Here is a 25,642-nt window from a genome sequence, read left to right as displayed (position 1 = left end):
GTGCCCGAAACGTCGTGATTTTATTTAGTTGTTTTCATTTATTTTATTTGTTTTTTTTTACCTACGTGACTCCACTTTTAAACTATCGCTGCAGAAATATTTTGTATTGTTAAATATTTAAATTCTCCAATACTGTGTGAGCAAAACAAGCGATTTACAAGCTTCCTAAATAATTTAAAATATCTGTTTAGGGTGACACAAATCGAAAACACATCCGACTATGACAAAATTGAATGCAAGATGGAAAGTGCAAAAAAAGAGTGCTGACGTGCATGATTGGATTTACACTGAAAAGAGCAACACGTGGATTCGAGAACAAATGCAAGTCGGAAACATTTTCTGTTAAGAAAAGTGGACTTTGACAAGAGAACATCCACATTAGATACAGCGGCGTTGAAATTAGTGCATGTGCAGCAGCAATGGATTATTGCATAACAAGGCGGTGAGGAATGGGGACAGTTTGGGAAGAACTCCATCCATCAGTGGATAGAGCACAGCTGTTGATGTCCCATAAGTAACAACCTCATCTAACTGGTATTTTAAGACATGTAGAAACCATGCATGAAGAGTGCCATTTTTACATCTTCTAAACACATATGAAGTCAAACTGTTAACATCTGGATTGTTATTGGGTTTGTTTCAGATCATTTTAATTGAGCAGTGATTTCCAAATTTTTGTCAGGGATAATGCAGTTATAATAGTGTTTGGAGGAAAGAAATCGTATTGACAACTGTTCTACAGACCACTTTCTCTGGTCTTGCAGATAATACTTTGTAACGGCTGGTAAAGAGGTTTGTGTTGAATGAATGCCTCGATCACAATTACATATTGTACATGCAAGCATATGCACGTGCAAGTCCCATTATAAAACTAGTTGGCATTCATTATTTTATTGGAGGGTTGAGGGACAAGAGACAGGTTTTGTGATGTGCAAAGGTTAGGAAATTTTTAATCAGCAGAAAAGCATTGCAATTTCATTTCTCTGTCACATCTAACCTTCCCCATCTAAAGAATCAGAGCAGCTCCTCACTGACTTATGAAATACATTTATTCCCTTTACAGAACCTTAGTGCGGCACTGATTAAACAGGGAGAATTACTGTTTTATATACGGAGTATTAGGCATGATGCAGTATTTGAAAATAAGCATCTGATAAAATATGTAAGTACACAACAGAGCTTAAGAACAAGTGAACTGTGCAGAACGGGCATGGGGTGTTTGTTTCCCCCCTGAACTCTTAGGATATTCGATAAGTTGCTTTCATTTGACCGTTAGAGCCCTTTGGCATTCACACCGGGTTGTAATCATCCTAAACGTGGTCTGGTGTGCCTTATGTAATTTGCAGCAAGCCGTAGCTCTTAAACACTGGTTGTGAAGGTATTTGCTTAATTTTGTATTAAACTAATGCTTATTATCACATGCTTGTGTTAGGTGTTGGCTTTCTTCTAGATGTATTCCGAGTTCATCTCTATCTAGATGGCAAAATCTGACCCTTTTGCTGTGTAAATTTTTTATTTCTAAATTGCTATCTTGTAAAAAATACATGCTAGCATTTCCATGACAACTAAAGGTCGAGCTTCTGTGTGAAATGAACCTTAAGAGTTGTAGAAAATGCGTGTAGATGAGTTAGGGATACAATATATATTTCCCTGAGTAAATATATATCTATAGGAGAAACAAAAAACGTATCCATGTAATATATAAATAATCCACAGAGGTGGTTGAAGTTTAAGTGTTGATTTATAAACACAGAGCACAGAATTTTTGGTACTTTAACATACTTTATTTTTCATCAATATTTTGCATGATCATTTTACATATTTACAAAAATATACGCTCAGATAAACAACCCAAATATATTTTTTATTCCAAAGCAGCATAATGAATTATGAATCTTGAAAATGAGATTTTTTCTCAATGCGGCCATTACAACCTTTGACAGATGGAGGCGTATGAAAGCTACCAGGACAGTTTGCAGCTCCTTCAGGCTCCTCACCCGGCTGTGTGCTCTGACCAACAGTGCTTTCTGTGTGATGCCCTTCTTGGAAAAAAGAGTGCAAGTAGCCATTGTAGAAGTCACTTGCAGAGAGTTTCTTCTTCAGCACAAGTGTCCGGAAGCCAACCCAGCCATCCTATGGGAACATCACATCAGAGTTTTACACATGGGACCCAACCTGTCAAAGATATTTCATAAAGATAACATTGCTTTATATTTGTTTAAACACTTGCTGCCAACAAGTGGCTTTTTTTTCTCAGCTGCTAAAAGATTGAATGTTTCAATTGGACAAAGAGAATAATCATACCTGACACCTCACACACAGTATGTTGGAGTGCTTGCAAAAGTATAGATCTCCAGGATGTGCATTTGGCCTCTTTTGGGCTGCTGCACACATGAAGATTGGAAGGAAAAAAAACATGAACGAGGCAGGAAATATACTTTTTGTCAGCTCAGCAACCACATCAAAAACCATTAAGGTGCAATATGTACCCAATTTCCATGAGGCATTGTGAAAATCCCATTTGTTGCATAAAATTAGCTTTGATTCTGCAAAACTAAAGCCATGTAATCATGCATATATATTTGAAATGTTAATTTAAAATATATCTGAATATATAACAAGGATAATAAGCATTAACAGACATCCTGGACATATGACTATCATTACTTAAATTAGTTCTGTTTATATACAAAGCAATTTACAGCTATATGAGAACAATAAATACAAACATTTGTACAGTTTTATCACAGCTACACTTTATATATATAAATAAAACTTAAGGTCAGGATAATAACCACCATACCCATTAAGAAATACCGTTCATTGCATTTTACTTCATTTTCAACAATTACAATGCAATTGTAATGTGCACAATATTTCAGACATAACCATGAAGCATGGAGCCATGAACAGTCACTCAAAGGCCAGGCGAAATAGGTGGGGGCCTTTTCGTGCCTCTTAAAAATAGGTGAAGATTGAATTCCGCAAATGTGCAGCGTGATGGCGTTCCAGATGGTGGGGCTGTCACGGAGATTGAAGGCTAAAATCATAGTACCTTAATCTCACCATCAACCAGACAACAGATAACTAATCCTTCCCATTACTGGATTATGAACAGGTTAAATGTATTTTGCAAAACAAAACTTGTAAATATACCTAGACTTGTTGACATATCTTCAATGTCTACCATGTTCATCAGTTTTATTGTTCTGCTCATCCACTGTGTCCTGAGAGGAAGCTAAAAGAAACACTCATGCTCAATGACAGGTTTACTTGGTTAATTTTACACATAAAATATTTATACAATTAAAAACCCACACATATATTAAAATACTCATAAGACATAAAGTTTAATAAAATGCATTAAAGTTTTGTTTTGTAATGACAGAAATGTACCTGTGTCCCAATAGCACGGTACAGCCTGTCAATGTAATCTGTCGTTTGTTGGTCCCATCTCACCCAACACATGGACGTATTCACCTTCGGAGCTGTGAGTGAAATTAATTTAAATGAATCTCATGGTAATATTAACAATAAATAAAATTTATAGTATACCTTTTGTCAAAGGATGACTCCAAAACACATGTTTTTTTTTGTTAGATTGCATTGTAGAAATGTTTATGCTCAATATGAGCACAGATTGTCACAGACAACAGAAGTATTGTTCTCTATAAGGTAAAATTAGGCAAACTGTGGTCAATGTTCATAGCAAGCTTGAGGTCTCATGTATGTATGTTGAACTTCTTTCACACCGTACATAGCCAACCATGCTAATCGGAGGTACATGCAGTGATTCATAAAAGTATGAATTGGCAAGAATCAAAGACTGACTGACCCCCTTGGACAATGGGATTTACAGATTAAATTGTTGCAAGTATTTGTCAAAATGACAAGGTAAGTATTTCTGTCAGTTATATAAATACCTCCTGAAGCCACAGCCATCCCTCATGGTCTCACAATAGAACAATCCATCCAGCTCCTGCATAGGAGCTGATTTCATCTCTCCATGACCACTCTATGTACGTCCTGTCAATGTTATCTCCTTTGTCCTCCATTCCATCGTTAGTCACGACCACCGGCCATCATCTATTCTAGTGATGTGTTCTGCCCAAGGCCATGTATGTTTCTGAACCATCAATATGTTTCATAATTTGTATATATTCTCTAATCCATGTGTTTCTATTTCTCAGTTTGATAACAAGCAAGTACTTATCCATGCCTAAATGCACACTTTTAATCGTTTTGTTCCTTTTTCTTTGTCAATGTTCATGTTTCTGACCCATGTCATGGCAATTAAAATATACGGATTAAAAAGACATACAGTACTTGTTTTGAAAAGCTTAAAATATGACATTTAATGCAACACACCCAATGTTAATCCCTCTTTAGGTTGCTCTGTGCTCTTCTCAATGTATCCTGGGAGATCAGACAGTGTCTTGATGAGCTGTAATACACAACAGTACAACCATCCATTTTACATGACATACATCAACATCCACAAAATACTCTACAGCATATGATTAGCTAACCAAATATCAAGCACAAATATTATGAATGTGTAATCTGACCAGCTCTGCTCCGACACGTGACAGCATTTGCCGCAACTCCACAGCCGTGCATCTGTGTGGGACAGAATGCTTTTCCTGTAGCAAAATATTTCCTACATCAAACCTGACCAAAGAAAAACACGTACACATAATAGTAAATCTTCTTCACATACTGTGTTAAAGCGAGAGATAAGATTACTAGATATGTAAATGACACCACTGTGACACGTGTAAAATTTGAAATGAATAAAAGTAATTTTGACTCTCAAGACTGAAGGTAGCCAAGTGGTGGTTGTGACAGAACAAAGGTGTGTGCTGTTCATTTGCTCAATGTGTCACCTCTGTGGGCGGATCTTCATGACCGTGACGCCAGTGACAGTGTCTCCACGCAGCACCGTGTGAATAAGTGGTGAAGAGCCCCTCCAGCGAGGCAGCAGACTTGGGTGAACATTCAGTATTCCGCTGAAAATGTAATAATAATGACAAAAAATACAAAATCTTTAAGTTTCACAATATCCACAACTCGTTGCTACAAGTAAGGATTTTGGCCACTCATAAATTTAAAGTTTTCTTTATAAATTGTTCAGGTTATTCTAAATAATGCTAGAGTATAATAATGCCTTAAAGCTGACTGAAATCCCACGAAGACACAGATCTAGAAAGAGAGACCTAAGAATAATAATGTAGCTACTGTTGGTTGAAGGCATCCCCACATACTGGCATTCCTCTGCCCCACAAACGAATTATCTCCTATACGTGAGCTTATGTCATCACTCCATCAAAACAAGAACATCACAAATGTGAAGGATTAAATCAGCATTCATAAATTTACCAGGAGGTTGTTGTTAACATCAAAATGGTACTCACTATGGGAAAGAGGAGATGAGATCCTGACTGAGAAGACAGCCAAAAGATACAACAACACCAACATGGAACCCTACACTGGTTGGTCCACCAGGCAAAGACATTGATGGAGATGGTGGTACATATGGCCAGTCATGCACCACCAGTCCCAGCTCTGAAGCAAGGCTCCGTACCGGTATTGTTTGTTTTGGAAGGGCCACAACTTCCAATGTCTCCAACAATCCACTGTTACTGAAAACCCACAAAGCAACATAGATGAGTCACGCATCTGTAAAAATATACTGCACAATGTCCTTTAAATAAATCAAGATATATATAACCAGGCTAAGGCTCAATGCAACACATCTTTTAGGGATAACCTGAGTAAGATGCAAGTAGAAAGTCATAATTGCAGAGATACAAGCAAGATTCACCATGTAACAAAACGTATAACATTTTAAAACAGCATTGTACTCAAATGTGTGAACAACCTATATATATGAATGTTCATCTACAATCTAAGACAGCTTTTTTTGGGTTTATGCAATATACATATTGGAGGCATGTTCTCCAAGTGAAACATTTATAATTAAAAACTTACCATGCACTCTTCAAAGCTTGCAAAGATTCCAATGCAAAATTGTCAGAGCCAAAAAAAAGAACACGCCACGGTGGCTTTTTTCTAACTTCTGAATGTTTATTATCCAACACATTGGCATCATCGCTGTTTAATGCCTTAGCTGACATGTGGTAGCCCACAGCAGAATTCTGTGAACCCACACACTTTTGTATTCTATTCCTGAACTTTTCACACAGGCCCAATGATGTTGATTTTAATAAGCTGCAGCCTTTCCTTGCTGAAACAGAGACTTCTGGCCAACAGCTGCTATGCACAGAAAGTGAATGTGTTTTGTTCATCGAGTTGACAAATATGGTTGGGCTTAATCCAAATTCTCTTTTGGAAAATATTGTTCTTGAAAATAAATCTCGGCCACAGAATTCAGCAGCCACAGGGCCAGAGGGTGTTGTTGAATTGTGGACATGTTCCGTGGCATTTGAGCAGCCACATCTCTTCACCAGGTTCAAGACAGTACCACTCTTTGGTTGCTGGCTGCTTGTAGGTCCACAAGGCATGCGTCCCATGCTTCTGAGGACTGTCTGAGCCCATCTCAATTGCCAGAAGTACATTTTAAGTTTAAGGCCAGCAATTTCAGCATAAAAGTGCTTTCTTGCTATTCATGTAGTACCATCAGTGCACCACTACGCACAGTGACTACATTTCATCCCACGCACTGCGTTGTGGTTGGAGTGATCCTTGTTGTGACGGCACGTCCTGCAAGTACAAAATCGTGTTTATTTATTAAACAGTTAGTGAAGGAAAATGCGAGGCCTTTTAATCTGGAACACAGTTTCCATTTCTTCCGATTACTGGCTGCAATGTTTTTTTATTTCGATTTCCTCACAGAAAGAACTGGAAGACATTAGGTTTGCTGGGTAACCAATGGGTGAGTGCTTTTTCCCTTTGGCCATTTTGCATTAAAATAAATCATCCGTTTGAAAGTTACAAGAGCATGTCCCATTCTTCAATGAACAGTCCCAAAGGTGCAAACGTCACGAGCAGATTCTGACATTACCGAACATGGAGAAAACTACAAAAATGTATTGTCTTGATTGGTGTATTATCATTAAACTGACACCAACTGGGGACTTCTAATGTCCTGGGAAGACTCAGGACAGGTTCCTCAAAAATAAAATTCCATCGGAAATCCAGGACAGGTGGCAACTACAACTGTAAAGTGGATGTTAATGAACCCCATGACAATTCATACCTGTCAACCCATACGGTTCACCCGTATTCTTGTACAGAGAAATTTAGTTTTCAGGTCCATACGGTGTACAGCTATTTCAATACGGGCAAAACATGTTTCGTCTATTTGTTTGTGTTTCTCCCTTGTGATGGGACGTTGTAGGATGAACGTTGATATATATAAGGACACGGGGTGACCAATACGGTCTGAATTGTTCTGCAATAAGGGGTTGACAGGTATGTGACATAATTCCCAAGATGACGTAACAATCTCCACGTAATGTACATATTAATCATGTTTTTGTATCTTGTAAGGCGAAAATGTATCTGCACAATACAGTACTATATTGTAGATTTTAATTTCGTTACCGTGGAGGGCATCTCGTACAGACCATTACAGCACAGTGTACTCTAGCCGGTCAACGTGCTTAGACTTGCTCTCCTTGACTTAATATCCTTCCTAGTTCCCCCTTTGTAAACAGGGACACATGTTCCAGCATAATTCGCTCTTACCTTGGTCGAAAATAATAGGTTAAATCTCAAGCATAACCTCGAACGCCACCAGCCAATGCTGCCACGACCAACACGTGCTGTGTGCTCATAGGGGGGAGGTACAGTATCCAGCACTGTACCGTGTATCGCTCTGTCACCAAGTGCACAGCGGAGGCTTGGGACACATACACACACACACGTGTGTTGTAGGTAACACTGCTGACTTCATAACCTTTCATTAAATTCACAAACAATGCAGAACATTTCGCCCTTCCGTGAGAGGAGGCGCTCCGACCTTTGACACCCAACAACCCTCGTAACCCCTTGCCCCCCGACATCCGAGTCCCTTTGCCAGAGCTTATTTTTGTAAACGAAACAATAAATAAGTAATCAACATTAATAACGTTCACTGGTGCGGTAACTTACCTGAAAGGGATTATCGATTGCTTTTTTGGTGGGTGTCTCTCTCTACTACGCCGATTTGTGCCTCGCACGGCGCTAGGCCTCTTAAGGCGACTTTTCTTAAGGCGACTCCTCTTAAGGCGCTCACGTGTACAGCTATAAAGTTAAACAAAAGTCTGAATATTCTTGGTTCTTTCGATAAAGTCACGTAGAAGGGAAATAATAAAAGAATACAAATATAAGACAATAAAAATTCTCACAACAGCAAGAAAAAACTTTTTTCAAATTTTCTTGCTGTGGATTTCACACCTGATGATGATTGCTTGTGTTGCAGTCGAAACGTCGTGAGAACTTTTATTGTTTTATATTTGTAAATTTGAAATAACTAATTTTCTTGCTGTGGATTTCACACCTGATGATGGTTGCTTGTGCTGCAGTCGAAACGTCGTGATAATTTTCATTGTTTTATCTTTATAAATAAAAAACACATTTTTTTTCAAATTTTCTTGCTGTGGATTTCACACCTGATGATGGTTGCTTGTTTTGCAGTCGAAACGTCGTAAGAATTTAAATTTTTATTATTTCCCTTCTACGTGACTTTACCGAAAGAACCAAGAATATGAATCCCTGCAGTCACGAACGCTTTAAATCAAAATAAGTCTGAATATTTGTTTATATTGAGGGGTGGGTGGGGGGAATCCGATGGGCGAATAAAGCTCCTTTTCACAGTGATCTGAACATGCTGATGAGACACTTGAATGGTCAAAGCCGGACCGGAGTTTTGCTTGTGTCGAACAAGCCCGCATACGAGGGCGAATTGTCTCCTTAGTTACGAGTGCTGTATTATTCTCAACAACGGTAATGCGCATTTTATAACGTTTTTTTTAAATCTCACATCGCAGTACTTTATTATGTTTAATTGCACTGAAGCGGTTACTTTATTTTGTTTTACATAAATCACCAGCATTGCATCTCAATTCGCAACCTATTCATTCATGCGGGGTTATTGACATGGGGGGGTCAAGCGGGCGGTAGGTAGGGCGGTGCGAGCCCCGTGGGCCTCCCTGGTTAATACTGTTGGTGTACGAACCGGTGTGCATGCGCAGTCCGCTTCGCGGTGGAATTTTAAAGATCCAGCGATGTAATGTGAATATAGTTAGGGGCCGTCCATAAATGACGTCACGCGATTTTTGACGATTTTTGACACCCCCTCCCCTCGTCACAAAGTCAGACCCCCCCTCAAATATGACGTCACAAAGCTCTGCCCCCCCCCCCCCCACAAAAAATATATTAAACATGCTTCAAATCGCTTTAAACTATTGTCATTGTAGTGCGTATTTAATGTGCCGCTGCACTCTGATGTTGTAGGAAAAACATTTATAAAAAAGTATATTAAATTAAGTAGAACGTGTTGTCTATATGTATTTAAAGTTGCGCATTTTAATGTGACGTCACATTTCTCACCCCCCCCCCTAGGTGCGTGACGTCATTTATGGACGGTCCCTTAGGCCACTGTGTGTCGACATTTGAAAAAAAGTACGTTTACATGTAATTGGGGAAACAGCAATTCTTGCACTCGACTGAAAACGGAACAGGACCCCCTCCTGAAAGTTGTGAGACACTGGTTTATTGAATAAATACGTATAAGAGTAAAAAAATATTGCCGTACGTACTGTATTTTCAAATACAGGACTGCACCTGTTTTCGTGTCAATTTGTAATCTCATGTACTCTTTGAAGGATCTGCTTTGGTATGGTTGTCCAATTCCATTTGTAGAATGAAACCCAGAGACAATCCACAAGTATGAGAGGACATCTTCTTGGTTCTTTCGGTAAAGTCACGTAGAAGGGAAGTAATAAAATAATTAAAATAAAACATAATAAAATATTATATTATTTTAAAATAAAACATAATAAAATATTATATTATTTTATTATGTTTTATTTTTATTATTTTATTACTTCCCTTCTACGTGACTTTACCGAAAGAACCAAGAAGATGAATCCCTGCAGTCACGAAAGCTTTACATCGAAATATGAGAGGACACTTAAAAGGTCTGTAAAAGTTGGTTCACAACCCACTTTCTGTTCTGCCATCTGGCCACCTCGCAACCCATCAAGTTTGTCCTTATGAGTCACACGCATTTGGTGGTTGTATGGTTACTCAAGGAGGAAAGCACCTGCACATCGGTTATCTACAGTAATTAGTCATACAGCCTCATTAAAATGATTACCACCAGACTACATTACACATTTTGTTGCATGATGTACATTGTCCTTTGTAAACAGGGACACGTTTCGGCTTAATATGCTCTTACCTTGGTATAAAATAAGGATTAAATAAGCATAATCTCAAACACATCCGATGAGCACGGTCGGCTATGTACAATGCAAGCGATAGAAGTTCAACATACACTCAAAAAAAAGAAAGTTGCATTGATGAAATGTCATGTTATGCGCACTTTCTGGCTCTTAATATATTTCGTGTAAAGTAGCAATTGCTTTAGCACAAATGAAAACCCAAAACACCACCTGCTGTCGATATAAACTGCATGTTTTTTTATTTCCACGTGAAAATAAGAGCACAAAGAACGTTGCCATTTCGGTTTCAATACTGCAAAATGAGCACCAACAATGTAACCTACCAATACCGTGCAAGTATGTACTCTGTACCCATCGCATAAACAATAAGGTGCAAGCTCCCTGTGCAAGTACTGGTGTGTGATTGGGGTTTCTGCTGTCAACAGGTGCCCTGGTGGCGAGATGTTCACTCCCTCGTCTGGTATACAAGAGATCGTGGGTTCGATCCCAAGCCTGACGCCTGTACATGTGGAGTTTGCATGTTATCCCCCGTGGTCGTGCGGATTTTTCTCCGAGTCCAACGGTTTTCCCCTCCGCATTTAGAATCAACATGCGTTTATAGTGTTTGGCTGCTATAAATGTACACATAAGCCACTTCATTGAGCTGTCATTTGTGACCAGGTCGCTTCTGAATCACAGTCAAATAGCTCAGTGGGGCCTTACCTGGTAAAATAAAATTGGTTTATTTAGTTTAGTTAGAGACATAAGGGTTGTTGTATTCCATCACTACCTTCTCAAGAGCTGTCTGTAATGGCCACACACCCAGCAATTGCAATGCTAACCTCACACTGTACAATGACCAAAGTTGGTATAAGAGTTCAGGAAATGCTAACTTTACATATTTTGAACTTCAATTTCGAGAGCAATTTTGTTAAGCCGTGTTTAATGTATACTCTTAGGTTTTTTCAGTAAAGTCACGTACCGAAAAAACCTAAGAGTATGAATCATTGCAGTCACGAAAGCTTCAAATCCGTGTTTAATGTAAAGCATGTAAAGAGTACTGTATTCCAGTGCTATATGCTTATAACATTTTCTACAAATGAAGTTTTAATTGTATGCTGTTTGCACTGCAAATTTAAAATACAGCCCTTATAACACAACGAAATGCAGCTATGGTAACTAAAAATCGTAAGATTTTTGCACAAATATAAATCTGTGTTCAATGCAATAGGCACTATTTGAAAAAAAGGCAATGCTTTGTCAAAAGCTGTTGAAAATTGGTTCTGGTATGTGACAACTGCTCCATATAAAAAGATTAGGCATATGGTGATACATACATTCAAATACGACCGATTTTTATGCAGTTAAGTAAATAAAACCACCTTACAGACGAGAAGTAGAAATGAGTCATGACCCCATATCGTGACAATTGTTCAAATTGACGGCAGTGAATAGGCAGATAAACAAAAATATACACGTATTAAAGATTCACTATGATATGGCTACAAGTATTGCAGTAATACTGTACTTTTTATTCAATGTAAAACTGCATGACTGTAGTAAACACTTCTCAATTTCAGTTTAAATCATGTGATGTGTTTCATAAAAGGTTATATACAGTGAAAATAACTAATTCAACTTTAACCCTATTACCCATAACTCCTATTATCTGTGGCAGCAGTAGGGTTTGTGAAAACTCTTATTTGTGACCCTATTATTCCAATTATCCCAAAGATCATTGCAGAATTATTTCCTATTGTCCACGAATGTTCTTGACTAATGGAATTTGGGTGAAAAATCACTCATTATCCACGATTATCTGTAAATTTTTTCCCGTGGATAAAGGGAGTAAATTCAGAGATACTTTTGCAGATAACAAGATCCGCAATTTTTGGTTCCTCACAAGTTGAGGTCTATACAGTATTTTGAAGAAAAAAAGGTGTAATTACGTAAGCACTTGGCAATGTGTGTATAGTTACTGGAACTTTTGTTTAAGCATTTCCAAGTTCTTCTGTCTTTGCTTGTAAAGATAATGGGAATTGACGATAAATCCTGAAAATAGAAATATGAGTTAGAAATATTGAAATGTATACACATTTTGACGAACATCATTTAAAATGTACATATATTAAGTTACAAACATGATACACAATTATACAATATCCTTGCCTATTAGAGGCAAACCACGAATGCATAAATGCAGTTTGCTGTAAATGACAAAACAGGAAAAAAAACTATCAGTCTTACTGAGTGGCAATATTAGCAGCAAATAAGTGTAGAGTACGTAAGGAAACAGTGCTGATATGTTTAGTGGCTCCTGGAGATTCAGGAAAACCTCTCCCGAGTGCTCAAAATGTTCAAGGGACTGCAGGACGCAAATCACTGTAAAGAGAAAAAACACGAAGATCCAATTTAAAATTATTCACAGCACAGACAGTCCCACTTTTTTCAAGACATCTGGGCAGTGTGGAATAGTGGGCCAAATATCCTCTAGAGAGCCTGTCAAGATCTCCCTCTTTTGGAGGTCTTACTGCCAGCAGTGGCACGAGTGCGCAATTTCAGGGCTGCAGTTTTACCTCCTGTAAGGATTGAAAGGAACATTTTAAATAAAGTACAGGAAGTTTATAAAATGTGGAGCAATTCTTAATATTAGTGTATACAACATAAACAAGTTTCCTATCTATTTTCTGAGACACTGTGTGGATTTCGGCATACAGGAAAAGGGTGTTGCTCTCCAGAAGCGTTTAAGCTTTGCTGGTCAAACGGGTTTGAAGAAGTGTAGCTATCCAACACATTCCTGCGGAGGGAGCTGGTAGGAACGTTGGGTTGCTCGGTCAATGGCCAGGGTCAACGGCGGCGTGGTGTATTCCTCAAATGTGGCCCACTGTGAGGGCGGGCACAAGCCGGCGTGAGTAGGTTAAACGTTGAGTTTTATAAGGGCACCACGGGGTGACCAGCCCCTCCCCACCCAGCCCCACCTCTCCCACCCCCCACCCAGCCCCACCCTCCCCCCTCCCCACCCAGCCCCTCCCCACCCAGCCCCTCCACACCCTCCCCACCCTCCCACCCAGCCCCTCCCCACCCTCCCCACCCTCCCCACCCAGCCCCTTCCCACCCTCCCCTCTCCACCCAGCCCCACCCCTCCTATTTTTGATGCACGACGGACGGACACAATAATCCCCTGTGGGCTGGTGGAACCAGGTGGTTACTACCAGTACAATTTACTTCCCGACAAGCAGTTTAGCAGCAACTTTCAGTGCACTATTTAGCCGTTTGTTGGGAACGCAACAAAGCCTAAACACAAAACTTTACCATAATTATAAGACCAACTACTATCCTGTATTAATGGATTTAAAACGAAAACTCAGAAGATATATTTTTCAACAAGATGAGAGCCAGATACCATACCTGTGTTGCGACACATTTTTATATCTGCCATTCAGGAGTTATCGTTATACGGAAATATGCAAAACTGTACTGAATTTATTGCAAGCAATCTGTTTGCTCAAACCTTCAGCAAACAAGAGCAGCGGGCAGAGTGGAAGCCAGAAGGAGTAGCGAAGCCATGTCAGGAGCTCCCACTCCATGCTCAGGCTGGCAAGCATGTAATACGGGTACCTACGTGAAACATATCCATCGAAATGCATTACTGTACTACACTTCTTCAGAGAAGATTAATACCTACATTTCTTACGTAAATATCTTGCCATCTGAAATGGTGACATTTATACTTGAATGTGGTTTTAATTGAGTTTGGAGGGACGATCTAGTGGAGGTCGAGTGTCTACGGCGCAGCAGATGTGAATTCTGGTCGAGGGTAGAAAGCATTGATTGACGAGGTGTGGGTGGAATCGATGGCTTTGTCCAGGACATCTTAAACACAGTAACATTTGTTTGCAATGACTCAAGTTTCACTTTAGTTTTAAACCATAAACATCACTGTGAATACCAATCCGGTTCTGCATGCACACTCAACCATACACGATGTGGAATGCACACCAGCAACAAACGGCCGTCAGTCCACGAACATTGATGCATGTATTTTCGGGCTATGTGAATTGACTCTCCTGCAAGAGTTCAAGTGACGTTTTTGTTGCATTGTGGCTATAAATGTTATCATTACAGATTGGCCTCATTTTGAAGGTGGACACACTTAAGGAAGCACTGTCGATATCAAACCAAAAACCATTACTGTAGTGGAAAAGTGATGCTTTACTGTATTATATTATATACATAGCAGTGCCTAATTATGACAACATATCATATTCGCCCAATAAATATATGTGGATGTCAAGCCACACGTTGCAATAAACCAGTTCCAAATGCTACATTGTATACAATAATGTAAAGTGTACAATGTTTTCAGCACTTTTTCACCTGAATATTTCAATGGAGCTCCACAAGTAGAAAACCGCAAACACCACCACTGTGTTTTGAAGTTCCTCTTGGTTCCAGATTACGACAAACAGCAGAAGGTTCCTACTGAGCACCTAAGCCAAAGACACAAGAAATACAGTATATCGTATCCTATGACCAAATCGCCAAGAATGCACCCGATCCCGTCAGACCACAGAAGCCAAGCAACGGTTGAGTCTGGATATTGCACAAATGGGGAACCACCATCATGCACAATAAAGAGGTGTACACAGTAGGCATTGTGGGCAGCAAAGAGTGACCAACGTAGAAGTAAGAAAAATGTTTCATATAGAAGACCTGATGCAGGCAGTGATGACATAGAAACTGGTACTAGTTGGACACATATGTAGGATGGACAACAACAGGAACATCAAAAGTGTGTTGTTGAAATTGAAGGAACTGGAAAGAGAGGAAGACCTCACAGAGAATGGCTTGGCAAGATAAGAGATTGGTGCCATAAAGATGCGGACTACTTGAGAATACTGGCACAAGAAAGACGAACGTGGACATAAATGACGAAATGTGCAGTGCACACCTACGGGCTATCTCTCCATGGATCGTGATGATAATGGTGACTCCCCCCATCCTCACCAACCCGCACTGACCATGCAGTGAAGTACTGCATGGTCAAATACAAGTGCAGCCCTGAAATGTCTTGCTCACGTCATAGAAATAAAAGAAACAAATATCTGGGTCATTCAGCTACAGTACTCCAAATGCATATTGTAAGAGTATTGTGTCTCTATCTCACCTGTAATATCGTGGGGATGAGAGCACTTTTCGAGAGGCCCAGTAGCGAATTGATTACCTCCAGAAGCGACAAAGCTTGACAGTAACTCATCACTTCGCCGATTGCATAAAAAGTATCTATCATTGAGTCTGCAGAGTAAAATAGACTCCAATTAATAACGGTTATGGACATTTTTTTCAAAAGTAGTATATTCCGAGTTGTAAATAAAACAATATGTACACTGTGATTTATTTCTATCCGTACCTTCTCCAAAATGAAGCATGCGGACGGTCATGTTGACAAATACCCAAGAATGTCCGAGGAACTGCATCAGGGAGTAAATAAATAAGTAGTACTTCCTTGCTGGTTCAAAATCTGCCACAAGAAAAGGGTGGTTATGCTTTAGACTTTTGCATCATTGAGTCTAGGTTAAATTGACGTTTTAATTTATCTGGCAAACAATGGACATTTATCACATGTACAGCGTATCCATGCTGTATATGATTACTACATTTTATATTTCGAGTACTGTACCAAAAACAGTAGTATACTGTAATTCTTACACGAATAAATGATGACTCTTTTGTCGACGCTTAACACCGGTGGCCCTTTTACGCTGAATAACAATGCAATGGAATCAAAATCTAGTGTTGAACCTTTACGGATGGATTAAAACAGCAACATCAGTGTGATAGATTTTATTAAAAATCATTAAGCTTTAAAACAATGATTATACCAAGAGTAACTGTCACTTGGGTAGTGTGTGGTGTCCACCTTATGTAGTGTAATTCTGGGAACATGAAAGAGTGTGCCACTCACATGAACTGCTGACATCGAATGAAGATTCGCTGCTTCCTTGTGAATTCTTCATCCGTGGGCAAAAAAAGAGTGAAGAAAAAGCAACACGCCATAGCATTTTAATACTAGAGTAGGGAGTTGATGATTAAAAGGGTTCACTTTTATTATACGTAATACTACTAGTGTAGATAGTGCAACAATTTCAATCGTCTCTTGATAATTATATACGCATCAGTGATCTTTCTCATCTGCTTGGCATTTCGACTCATAATTTCCAGTCATCGTTAAGAAAGCTGTACACATTACCACATTACATGGGACTTGAGACGCGAGATATTGAAATGTTAAAAAGGCTTTTTAATGTGTTTTTTCATAGTTGTACGATCTGAACTCGTGTTCTGTAAAATTTAATGTCACACTGATGTCAGTGTATTTAAGGAGTATAAGTCAGGATGTATGTTTAGTGTTTACATTTCAGTCACTGATATAATTATTCTTTGGTTATTTCGGTAAAGTCACGTAGATGGGGAAAATTAAATAAAAAATACAAAATTTCATTGAAACCAAAAAATCTCACGACGTTTCGATCGCAACACAAGCGGTCGTCATCATCTCCGTGACTTTACCGAAAGAACCAAAGAATATTAATTCCTTCAGTCAACGAAAGTTTTAAGTTACTGATACAAGTGTTTGTTGATGTACGTATGTGCTCAGAATCATCAGTCGTACTTTTGTTATAGAGCACAATACTGTCTGGTTTTTTCGGTAAAGTCACGTAGATAATTTTTTTAAAAATGAAAACTAAATTAAATCACGACGTTTCGGGCGCAACACAAGCGTCCGTCATCATGATTTAATTTAGTTGTTTTCATTTTTTTACCTACGTGACTAAGAGTATGAATCCTTGCAGTCACAAAAGCTTCAAATCTAGAGCACAATACTGTCATTACCCGCTAGATGGCAGTCAAATAAGCCATGAAGTGCACACTTCGTCTATACAGTACTGCATTATCCTGCAACATAATGACATGACAGTACTCTGTTCTAGAGCACACTGCATTACTTAAGGCTAATATATCCACACTGCACTTAATAAAGTACAGACAGTAACTAGAATATCAACTCCACTCAGTAAGAACAGTATTTAAAATAAGTACAGCCGAGAACACATTCAGATATGGGATGTTCACCACCGATGCAAACACTGTCACCTGGAATTTGATGTTAGTTTAATGTTTTCTCGAAGCAGTATACAGAACTTTAAAAGCACATGGTCAAGGTGCTCTTTAATGTGAGTTGCTGCCTGAATGCCACCGTTGACTTCCGATGTATCTATTCCAGAAGGTTAAGTTGGCCCCAACTGGACTAAAATCGAGTCATTATTGCGAAGAGAATACCAAGACAATAGATCAACATCCTACATGAAAGGACCTTACGTGCTCTAGGAGTCTCACAGCAACATCATTTAAATACCAAGTAGTCGTACGTTGCTCTTGAAACATAAACAAAGACACGCTGCTTCTCCCAAGCTGAAGCAATATAAAGTTAAAACATTGGCTTAAACCTTTCGTGACTGCAGGAATTCAAATTTTTTGAGTCTTTCGGTAAAGTCACGTAGATAGGTACAAATTAATGAAAATAATAAAGATAAAATAAACAAAAAACTACGTTTCGATCACAACACAAGCGATGACGTTCGCTTGTGTTGTGATCGAAACGTCGTAGTTTTGTTTATTTTATCTTTATTAATTTGTACCTATCTACGTGACTTTACAAAGAGAACCAAAGAATATAAAGTTAAAACCATTCAGTATGCAGCAGTGAACTTGATGTCGCCTTACGGTTTACATTTTAAAGAAACCGTGCACCGTCACCCTAAACGAATAACATTTTAAACATAATTCGATGGTACTACTCAACTATACTCTGGTCTTCACAAAAATGTACCAAATACGGAACCATACAATTAAGTCAACGCATTCGGCGGAGAGTTTAGACTATACAGTAACATGCATTTAGAGAGGATCTTTACATTATCTAAGCTTCCAAAACTCAACTTTTACACTCACCTTTCTGTCCAATGCTTGCGCTCTGCCCACTCCTGTTGGCCTGAACCTAGTAGTTTTCATAGCCATTATGCTTGTTCTGAGGATATATATGTATAGCACGGTTACATTTCGTTATACATAAACGTTTCGGTGCCCGAAATGCTCACAAGTTCCCTTTAGGGAGGGAAGGGCCATGCAAGTGCCCTGTGCGTGAACTCGTTGTAAGATAACCCTGCCCCAAAGGGATGCAATGTGTGTGTGTGTCTTAATAAAACGTTAAACACTTACGTTATAAACCAGAAGTAATGCCAGCACCCGGCAGCTGTTACTGAAAAATGCAGTTTTTCTTGGCTGAAAAGGTTTTTTGTGTCTCTCGCTTTTCTGGGGGTGGGAAAGATTAACCAAATCCGGTCTTGGCAAAAAGGGGGCTGGGTTTTGTGGCCTGCGGAAGCAAAACGAAGCAGGCGAGGACGGGGGAACGTCGTGTTTTGAATGCTGCCCACCAGCAGCCAGACGTGTAAAAGAAGAATGCACCGCTTTTAAAAACAAAAACCCAATAAATCCTTCTTCAGCTTCAGTTGTGTAAATTCGCTCAAAACTTTAATTACCGTGCGAATTCGTTTTACACGCGGTTGTTCTGTGTATAGCGGCCACTTGTTTTGGTCAACTTATACAAAGTATTGGCACTGCTTTAAACTCCATGGATGTATTTTTTTTTTAAAGACAGGATGTGTGCATATATCCTGTCGCGCTGAACTACTGCGGATAAAACCGGAGTACTAAAGAAAATACCGTTATTGTTTGTGTTCCTCTGACACGAAGTTATACGTCTACAACTTGATTTGGGATGATAGACACTTGGTAAACATAACACGGTCAGGTGGGAGAAAACTACATGTAATTGAACCTTAATTATAACATGGCATATTTTTTTGTAAAGAAATGTTACTTAAGGGAAATATTGTTCCCTACATTTTTTATATTTTCAAGTGAAACCCAAGTCAGATGTTATACGTTGCGGTGGTCCCTATCATACATTTCAATTGTATACCCTTGTTGAAAATATTTTGAGAGCCTAACAGCTACACAACTTACACGTATGCCACAAATGTACTATGCAAATTGAAAAACTGAGGCATAGTCCAGTGAAAAGGAAGATAATGTTTATACATCACAATTTGCTGTAATTTACATTTTCGTTTGTGCCATTCGCTGCTTTCCCCAATTTCACCCATTCATGTTGTCTATACTGTAGCATGTTTTAATACACTTTTTTGACAAACCAGAGTAATTTTGGGAGCTTATCTTTAAATTTTAACCACATTTTCACAATCTCAAACATGTTTGGGCGCTGGTCCCCATTTGTGGTCTTTTCACATTATCGTGTGTTACACATACATTTTCGTATCATTGTACATCATTGTTATGCACCCACACACACACAATTTATTCGTATGAAGTGTGATTTATAACTACTTTAACACTTAGCTACGGCAGATAAACTGCATAATGAAGCTTTCAGAGTACAGTGTACACTTTATTTAAAGAGAAATTACATTAACAAAAGTGGTAACACTACATGAATGAATGGGGATAAAGTAAACAGACTCATAAAAGAAATACGCAGTCATAAAATCAATTCCAATCCCCTGGAATATGTGCAGTCACATAATACAACAAATCACATCACATCAGATTCTCAGTCTATCCGAATTTAGGACACTAACAAAACCACAGGAATTTAAGTGTTTAACTGCAATTATACCAATTAAAATAAAATGTAACACTCATCAGAACATGACTTTGCTGTACATTTTAAGTGTATTGTTTGTAAAAACCCACGTCATTTGCAACAAAAATCTGTTATAAAACTTTTACATTATGTTTTTTAGATGCATTTTCTACACTACATTTATTTGCAAATACACAGACATGGATAGAAAACTTGTTTTGAAACATTTATAAAGCAGATCAAAAGTAAAACTATATTTTCACAACTAATATGCATTACATATACATTGAAAGGCAATTTAGATATGCAACACAAAAGAGCTATTACAACGCAAACCAGCAAAGCCTAAGGTAATACAAAACAAAGCACAGTAAAACACTGAAAACTGGTATTCAGTGAGATAATACCACATGATTCTGGACAATACATAAGCAGTTTAAAATTGGCATACTGGTGCACAAAGGAAATGTTCACTTGAAGGTGGCATACCAGAATAATTAATGTATAATTTGACTTCTGGTTGACAGAATTAAGTCTGAAAAGAAAAAAAGGAAAACAAGTTGAATGAGTGTTCAGCATATTTGAATACTCTGTATATGCCATCAGTTGTTGGTTATATTTAAAACAATTACAATGGACTATGCAATATTAAACTTTTTGTTATGCAAACACATTTGATATAAAAATATGCCATGGAAATTATGGTCATGTTCTTACATAGTAAGAAAAATACATGAGGCATGATGATTGCAAATCCAATGTTATTGAGGTGTCCTTCAAAGCATCCCAATGATTTTTTTATCGTAACAGGTCACCTCATCGCTGGGCTTTTCTGGAGAGTTTGCAACCTGCTCCGTGTTTTGCTCGTGCTCCGAATTACTGTCTTGATCCTCTTTATTTTCCTGGTCATCTGACCTTGTCCGCTTCCCTGACTTGAGAAAAAATATATATAACATACATTTTATTTAGCTTAATTTTAAATGCGTGATCATAGTTGTAACAAGACAAGCTATGTGATTTCCTTTTTCATACCTTTGTTAGTAAAGTTTTTCCTTAAATCTTAATAGCAGATACATTCAACTGCTCGTAAAGCAGGATGGAATGCTAAGCTTACAGATCAAAATATTAACTACATATAGGGCCAGGAAAAAGTTGTTACTTATGAGCCTGGTAACGAATGTAAAAGTGTCAACTTAGCCTGATAGTTATACCAACTAATTAATTGTAACAATGTATAATTGGATTTTTTTAAATCTTAAAAGCAATTTAATTAAGATACAGCCTTCCTATGCAAGCAGTAAGAGAACATGAAATACAAGAAATAAAATCGTAATTGTTGAGTTTTTACACGACTAAGCAGCTAATTTCATTTACTGTGACCAGACTGTGAAGGCCGGTAATCAACCTTATTGGTGTCTATGTGGAAAGTGTGCTAGTTTTGTACACTGTTAATGATCAATATCGCAAGTGATGTAATTTACATAAATATAACTATAATGGTCAAAATAACTATATACATTTTAAGTTTATTAAAACTAACATCTTCAGGATTAAACACTTCAATAAAAAAAACACAATCCATTAATTTGTGCATCAATAAAAACCTAAAGCTAATCTGTATCTGGAAAGTAACATCAACTTAAAATAAAAACCTCTTCATTTGGAGACTTCTTCCGTTTTACAGCAAGCTTGTTTCCTTTATCTTTCTCCTTATCTTTGTCTTTTTCCTTCTCCTTTTCCTTCTCTTTCTCCTTCCCATGCTCATCAATGATCAACTTGCCCTCCTCATCACTGCTCTCCTCCACCTTCTCGCCCTTCTGATCCTGCTCCGTTTCAGAAGAGCCCGACTGCTCCTAATGCAAAGAATCAGTGCACAATTAAACAAAAAAACACACAAAAGCAGGAGAAAACATTTTTTAAAAGTGCATTTACATCCATGAGAGCAAAGAGCAAAACATTGTGCTTGATGTTACGTCCTCTGGCCCCCTCTGCTGTATTTAAATATTGCTTGCATTTATTCCAAGGAACTTTCATCCCAAGTAATCACTTACTTCATTTCCTCTGAACTTTACTGTGGGATTGTTTTCTATTTCCCATAGTCCTTCGTTGAATCCTTTCCTCTTCCCTGGCTTTCCAAACTTGTCCTTGTATTCTTTGTATGGAAAGATATCTTTTGCGTTGATGAAGGCACTAATGAAACATATGCAATAAGTTATTGACTTGTACACCGTGGCCAGAAATTAAATCCCTTACAGTCAGTAAGGAAGCAACTTATTTTACAATGATAGCAACACAAAAATGTATCTGTTGTACACATATATGCAGCATATATACGGTGTATTTATTTACTATGTGAATTATAATATAGAGTAGTTTACTGTATATGATTAACACAATGGTGTTTTGGCTTACGTTTCATGGGTGCCAAAGAAAAATATGGGATATTTGTTTGGCGGTTTTACGGCTCCATCGGAAAGTTCGTCGATCTGCACACACCACACAATTCAAGTGAAAATACGGTGTGTTGTTTTAAGGAGATAAAGCCACTGTGTTGTGCATGTGCAATACTTACTGAGCTGTTAATGTGCAACACTGTACGCATGTGCTGCAATGAATGCAGTCTCAAGTCACAATCTGTAAAATCAAATTGCACATTTACCAGACACTATTGCATCATTTTATATTTTGGTGGACCTTGTGCGTTTTGTTTATACACACTATTGTATCATTTTATATTTTGGTGGACCTTGTGCGTTTTGTTTATACTGTATAATGCAATCAATATAGAAATTGGGCTCCATGCATAACGCCAGTGGGAATGTATATCACCATAATTAATGTATTTTATCCAGGAAAGTATCACTGAATCTCAGCACAATATTTTCCAAAGGATCCTGCCCTATGATGATTATAGACATCAATTTTAAGGAATGTTTTGAGTACGAGGTTCATAAGCCAATAGCTGTGTTATCTCCTGATCACATTGCAGCCCAGTAGTATTGGGAGTTCCATATATCTGTGATTCGCCGTTGGATTATATGTATGCATCATGGTGAGGGAGGGAATTGGAAGTTTAACTGACAAACGGATGCACTAATTTAAAATTTGCAATATCCTGAGTAAAATAATTACCATTTTAAGCCTACATGCACACAAACATGCAAACTATATTTGAATTCATATTAATTTGAATATAGTTTCAAGTTGGCTGTTACAAAATTGATAAAGGGCTTGCGACATTTATGCAGATATAAGTTTTCCAAGATTCAGAAAGGACCCTTGGCACCAAACACGTGCGGTTTTGCATGTGCAGTATTAAGATGCTTCCTGTAATAAATGGAAACAAGTTTTGTCTGTACTTGCACTCGGGTACAAAACATGTACACAATTGAGAATAGATTTCCCCCTTTTTTATAGCAACAAAACACAATGGCCAATACACGATGTTTGTGTATACATGTATCTAATGTCATTGCAAAAATAAGTTTTCCCGCAGCGGTATTTAGAAGCAACGATACGAACACGTCGGTGCAAAAAGCCTGTAACTATTCAGATTCATGCAAATTCATCACCGCACCAGCGCACGAGGTTTGCCTTTACAGCTGTTACAGATGCCCCCCTGCCATGAGGTTTGTCCGTACCTGCTTTCAGGTATAAACGCAATTCGTGCGCATCAATTAAAATGCATGACGTTTGCCTGTAACCGAATTCAGATTTATGTAGCCGCACATAAATCATCAGCGCATGACATTTTCCGCTACGGCCACGTTATTAAAAATACGTCCCCTGGCAGTGTGTGAGCCTTTCCCCGTACATTTCACGTGCAAAAAGCATCATTGCACATCGGTTCAAAATGCACGAGCTTTGCACCGTAGCTGCAATGCATGTGCAAACGATGAATAAAATAAAAAACATCCGTGCAAAACCATCGCGTACCGAGCCGGGCCCCGGACGAAAAAGCCCGCGCCAGGCCGCGGACAACTTTTAAAGCCGATCTGCCTCGACCACCACGAGCAGCGGGCGTTTGCATGCACGCAGGCAGCAGGATGACTAACTTTACGCCCCCCTCCCCTTACCCATGCGACCATCATATTCTTAAGCTTCCCTTAACGCCACGGAGAATCGACAGACGGCGCAAAAGGACCGGAGAAGGGGGTGGTGGTGGTGGTGGTTTTGGCGGCCACAGCGCTCTTACCCTGGCAGGCCAGTGCGGGTAGCCCTTCATCTTAGCGAAAACCAAGTCACCCGGCTGAAACGTTCGGGCCATGGTTAGAGCATAGACGAAGGCTGGGGGGGGGGGGGGTTGTGCTGTTTGCGTTTGTTGTTGTTGATGTTTGTTGTTTATAATTGATTAAGAGGCATTAACAATGCGCGCCTTTACGCCGCGGAGCCTCGCTTTGGGCGAATCCAACTGCGCGCCCGACGTTGGGGGAGGGTGAGGAGAAGATGAATTTGATGGTGTTCGTGGTCGGTAACCCATTGTCACCAACAGTACAATTATATTTTAAATTTGTGAACACACGACATTTAATTTAAATAACGTAGCGCTACGTAGTTATTGTGATGTTTGGTTAATGGGCGTACGACGCAACGAGTGGTGGATTTTTTAAAAATGAATTGTTCTGACCTCGTCCCCCCCCCCCCACCGCGCACGATGAGATGCGCTCACCCGTAACGATCTGGAATGGGTTACGGCGGCCGAGAGCGGTCAAAGAGAGATTGTTTTTGAATCGAGACTTTGAAAATTAAGATTGAGAACGTGCAGGCAAACTTATTGTAAAAAACATGAATGCTTCTCAGCTTTTAGGAATTCTAAATAATAAATGTTTACTACAGCAGCAGCAGCAACAGCCATTTAGTTGTCTTATTTTTTACAGTTCAAGGCATACCTATAAAACCCTTTATGACAGCCTTCTTATTACAGACCAATTCAGATCTTATTGGTCACCCTGTGCCCTAATAAATATCAACGTTCATCCTACAACGTCCCATATCGAGGGAGAAACACAAACAAATAGATAAACACATTTTTTTTGCCCGTTTTGAAAAGGCTGTACGCCATGTGGACCTGAAAACTAAATTTTCCTGTACAACAACTATACGTGTAAAACGTATGGGTTGACAGATATGCAGTTTTTTAAATGCATTACATGTGAATATTCGTGAATTGCTACTAAAATCGTTAATGGTGGGATATATGTAAAGTAAAAAAGAAAATCGATATCCATTATCGAAAAAAATAGATTTTTTTTTTAGGTTCGACTTAAAAAAAAAGTGAATATTCAAAGGCGTTGTTTATTGTTTAGAGGAAACAATGGGTTACAAAATAGCTTAAATTCGCGCGCACCGCGGACATTGATTCCATAATTCGCGATATTTCGCGCCGGCGCCGTACGCTCATGATTACTGCAAGAATTCGCCAAAGAGATCCATAAATCCGCGGATTTTAAGATCAATGGTCTCCGCCGATATCGAGAGGTACAGCAAACTCCGTGTAATCCCCGAATTACATGAAGTTTTAGGGTTA

General features: G+C 38.7%; 3 protein-coding genes across 8 annotated transcripts; all 3 read right to left on the bottom strand.

Moving 5' to 3' along the window:
- Nucleotides 1-1,772: 1,772 nt before the first annotated feature.
- On the bottom strand, nucleotides 1,773-8,201 carry MTFMT (mitochondrial methionyl-tRNA formyltransferase). Of its 5 annotated transcripts, none has more exons than XM_061558285.1 (10): nucleotides 8,116-8,201; nucleotides 5,992-6,723; nucleotides 5,415-5,642; nucleotides 4,887-5,009; nucleotides 4,569-4,671; nucleotides 4,369-4,444; nucleotides 3,397-3,488; nucleotides 3,157-3,238; nucleotides 2,305-2,384; nucleotides 1,773-2,133 (listed from the first exon to the last, which is right to left on the bottom strand). In XM_061558285.1, exons 2-10 carry the CDS (start codon nucleotides 6,576-6,578, stop codon nucleotides 1,888-1,890), a joined length of 1,617 nt encoding a protein of 538 aa, XP_061414269.1. In that variant the 5' UTR covers nucleotides 6,579-6,723; nucleotides 8,116-8,201; the 3' UTR covers nucleotides 1,773-1,887. The 5 variants fall into 5 exon arrangements, 4 of the variants coding, with proteins under 4 accessions (XP_061414269.1, XP_061414272.1, XP_061414268.1 ...); XM_061558288.1 differs by lacking the exon at nucleotides 8,116-8,201 and adding an exon at nucleotides 7,711-8,090 and having other exon boundaries at nucleotides 5,585-5,642; XM_061558284.1 differs by lacking the exon at nucleotides 8,116-8,201 and adding an exon at nucleotides 7,711-8,087.
- A 2,425-nt stretch (nucleotides 8,202-10,626) lies between these two features.
- LOC133346600 (very-long-chain (3R)-3-hydroxyacyl-CoA dehydratase-like) lies at nucleotides 10,627-18,859 on the bottom strand. The gene is made up of 9 exons (XM_061558283.1): nucleotides 18,672-18,859; nucleotides 18,405-18,480; nucleotides 16,357-16,402; nucleotides 15,802-15,912; nucleotides 15,559-15,686; nucleotides 14,769-14,881; nucleotides 13,903-14,009; nucleotides 12,639-12,773; nucleotides 10,627-12,443 (listed from the first exon to the last, which is right to left on the bottom strand). Exons 2-9 carry the CDS (start codon nucleotides 18,468-18,470, stop codon nucleotides 12,367-12,369), a joined length of 783 nt encoding a protein of 260 aa, XP_061414267.1. The 5' UTR covers nucleotides 18,471-18,480; nucleotides 18,672-18,859; the 3' UTR covers nucleotides 10,627-12,366.
- Nucleotides 18,860-19,529: 670 nt separating this feature from the next.
- Nucleotides 19,530-24,545, bottom strand: LOC133346598 (hepatoma-derived growth factor-related protein 3-like). 2 transcript variants are annotated; one of them, XM_061558281.1, is made up of 6 exons: nucleotides 24,311-24,545; nucleotides 22,528-22,601; nucleotides 22,167-22,305; nucleotides 21,768-21,968; nucleotides 20,931-21,047; nucleotides 19,530-20,650 (listed from the first exon to the last, which is right to left on the bottom strand). In XM_061558281.1, the coding sequence occupies exons 1-6, from the start codon at nucleotides 24,380-24,382 to the stop codon at nucleotides 20,645-20,647; spliced, it is 609 nt and encodes a 202-aa protein (XP_061414265.1). In that variant the 5' UTR covers nucleotides 24,383-24,545; the 3' UTR covers nucleotides 19,530-20,644. The 2 variants fall into 2 exon arrangements, with proteins under 2 accessions (XP_061414265.1, XP_061414266.1); XM_061558282.1 differs by lacking the exon at nucleotides 24,311-24,545 and adding an exon at nucleotides 22,688-22,732.
- Between the last annotated feature and the right edge of the window lie 1,097 nt (nucleotides 24,546-25,642).

This window comes from Lethenteron reissneri, chromosome 24 (assembly GCF_015708825.2).
Source record: "Lethenteron reissneri isolate LAM-NWPU_2019-01 chromosome 24, ASM1570882v1, whole genome shotgun sequence".
Classification (NCBI taxonomy): Eukaryota; Metazoa; Chordata; class Hyperoartia; order Petromyzontiformes; family Petromyzontidae; genus Lethenteron; species Lethenteron reissneri.
This window is presented reverse-complemented; position numbering and strand designations above follow the sequence as displayed.

Bases quoted from the DNA above. Each gene is read 5' to 3' on its own strand.
- MTFMT (XM_061558285.1), bottom strand. From the start codon at position 6,578: ATGTACTTCTGGCAATTGAGATGGGCTCAGACAGTCCTCAGAAGCATG. The intron at 5,010-5,414 runs GTGAGTACCATT...TTACATTTTCAG, and splicing joins CTCATCTCCTCTTTCCCATA to CGGAATACTGAATGTTCACC. The intron at 2,385-3,156 runs GTATATTTACAA...TCATGTGTGCAG, and splicing joins AGATATGTCAACAAGTCTAG to CAGCCCAAAAGAGGCCAAAT.
- LOC133346600 (XM_061558283.1), bottom strand. From the start codon at position 18,470: ATGGCTATGAAAACTACTAGGTTCAGGCCAACAGGAGTGGGCAGAGCG. The intron at 14,010-14,768 runs GTGAAAAAGTGC...TGTTTCACGTAG, and splicing joins AGCTCCATTGAAATATTCAG to GTACCCGTATTACATGCTTG. The intron at 12,444-12,638 runs GTAAGACTGATA...TTCTATTTTCAG, and splicing joins GCTGCTAATATTGCCACTCA to GATTTATCGTCAATTCCCAT.
- LOC133346598 (XM_061558281.1), bottom strand. From the start codon at position 24,382: ATGGCCCGAACGTTTCAGCCGGGTGACTTGGTTTTCGCTAAGATGAAG. The intron at 22,602-24,310 runs GTAAGAGCGCTG...TGGTGTGTGCAG, and splicing joins ACCCGCACTGGCCTGCCAGG to ATCGACGAACTTTCCGATGG. The intron at 22,306-22,527 runs GTAAGCCAAAAC...ATGTTTCATTAG, and splicing joins TTCTTTGGCACCCATGAAAC to TGCCTTCATCAACGCAAAAG.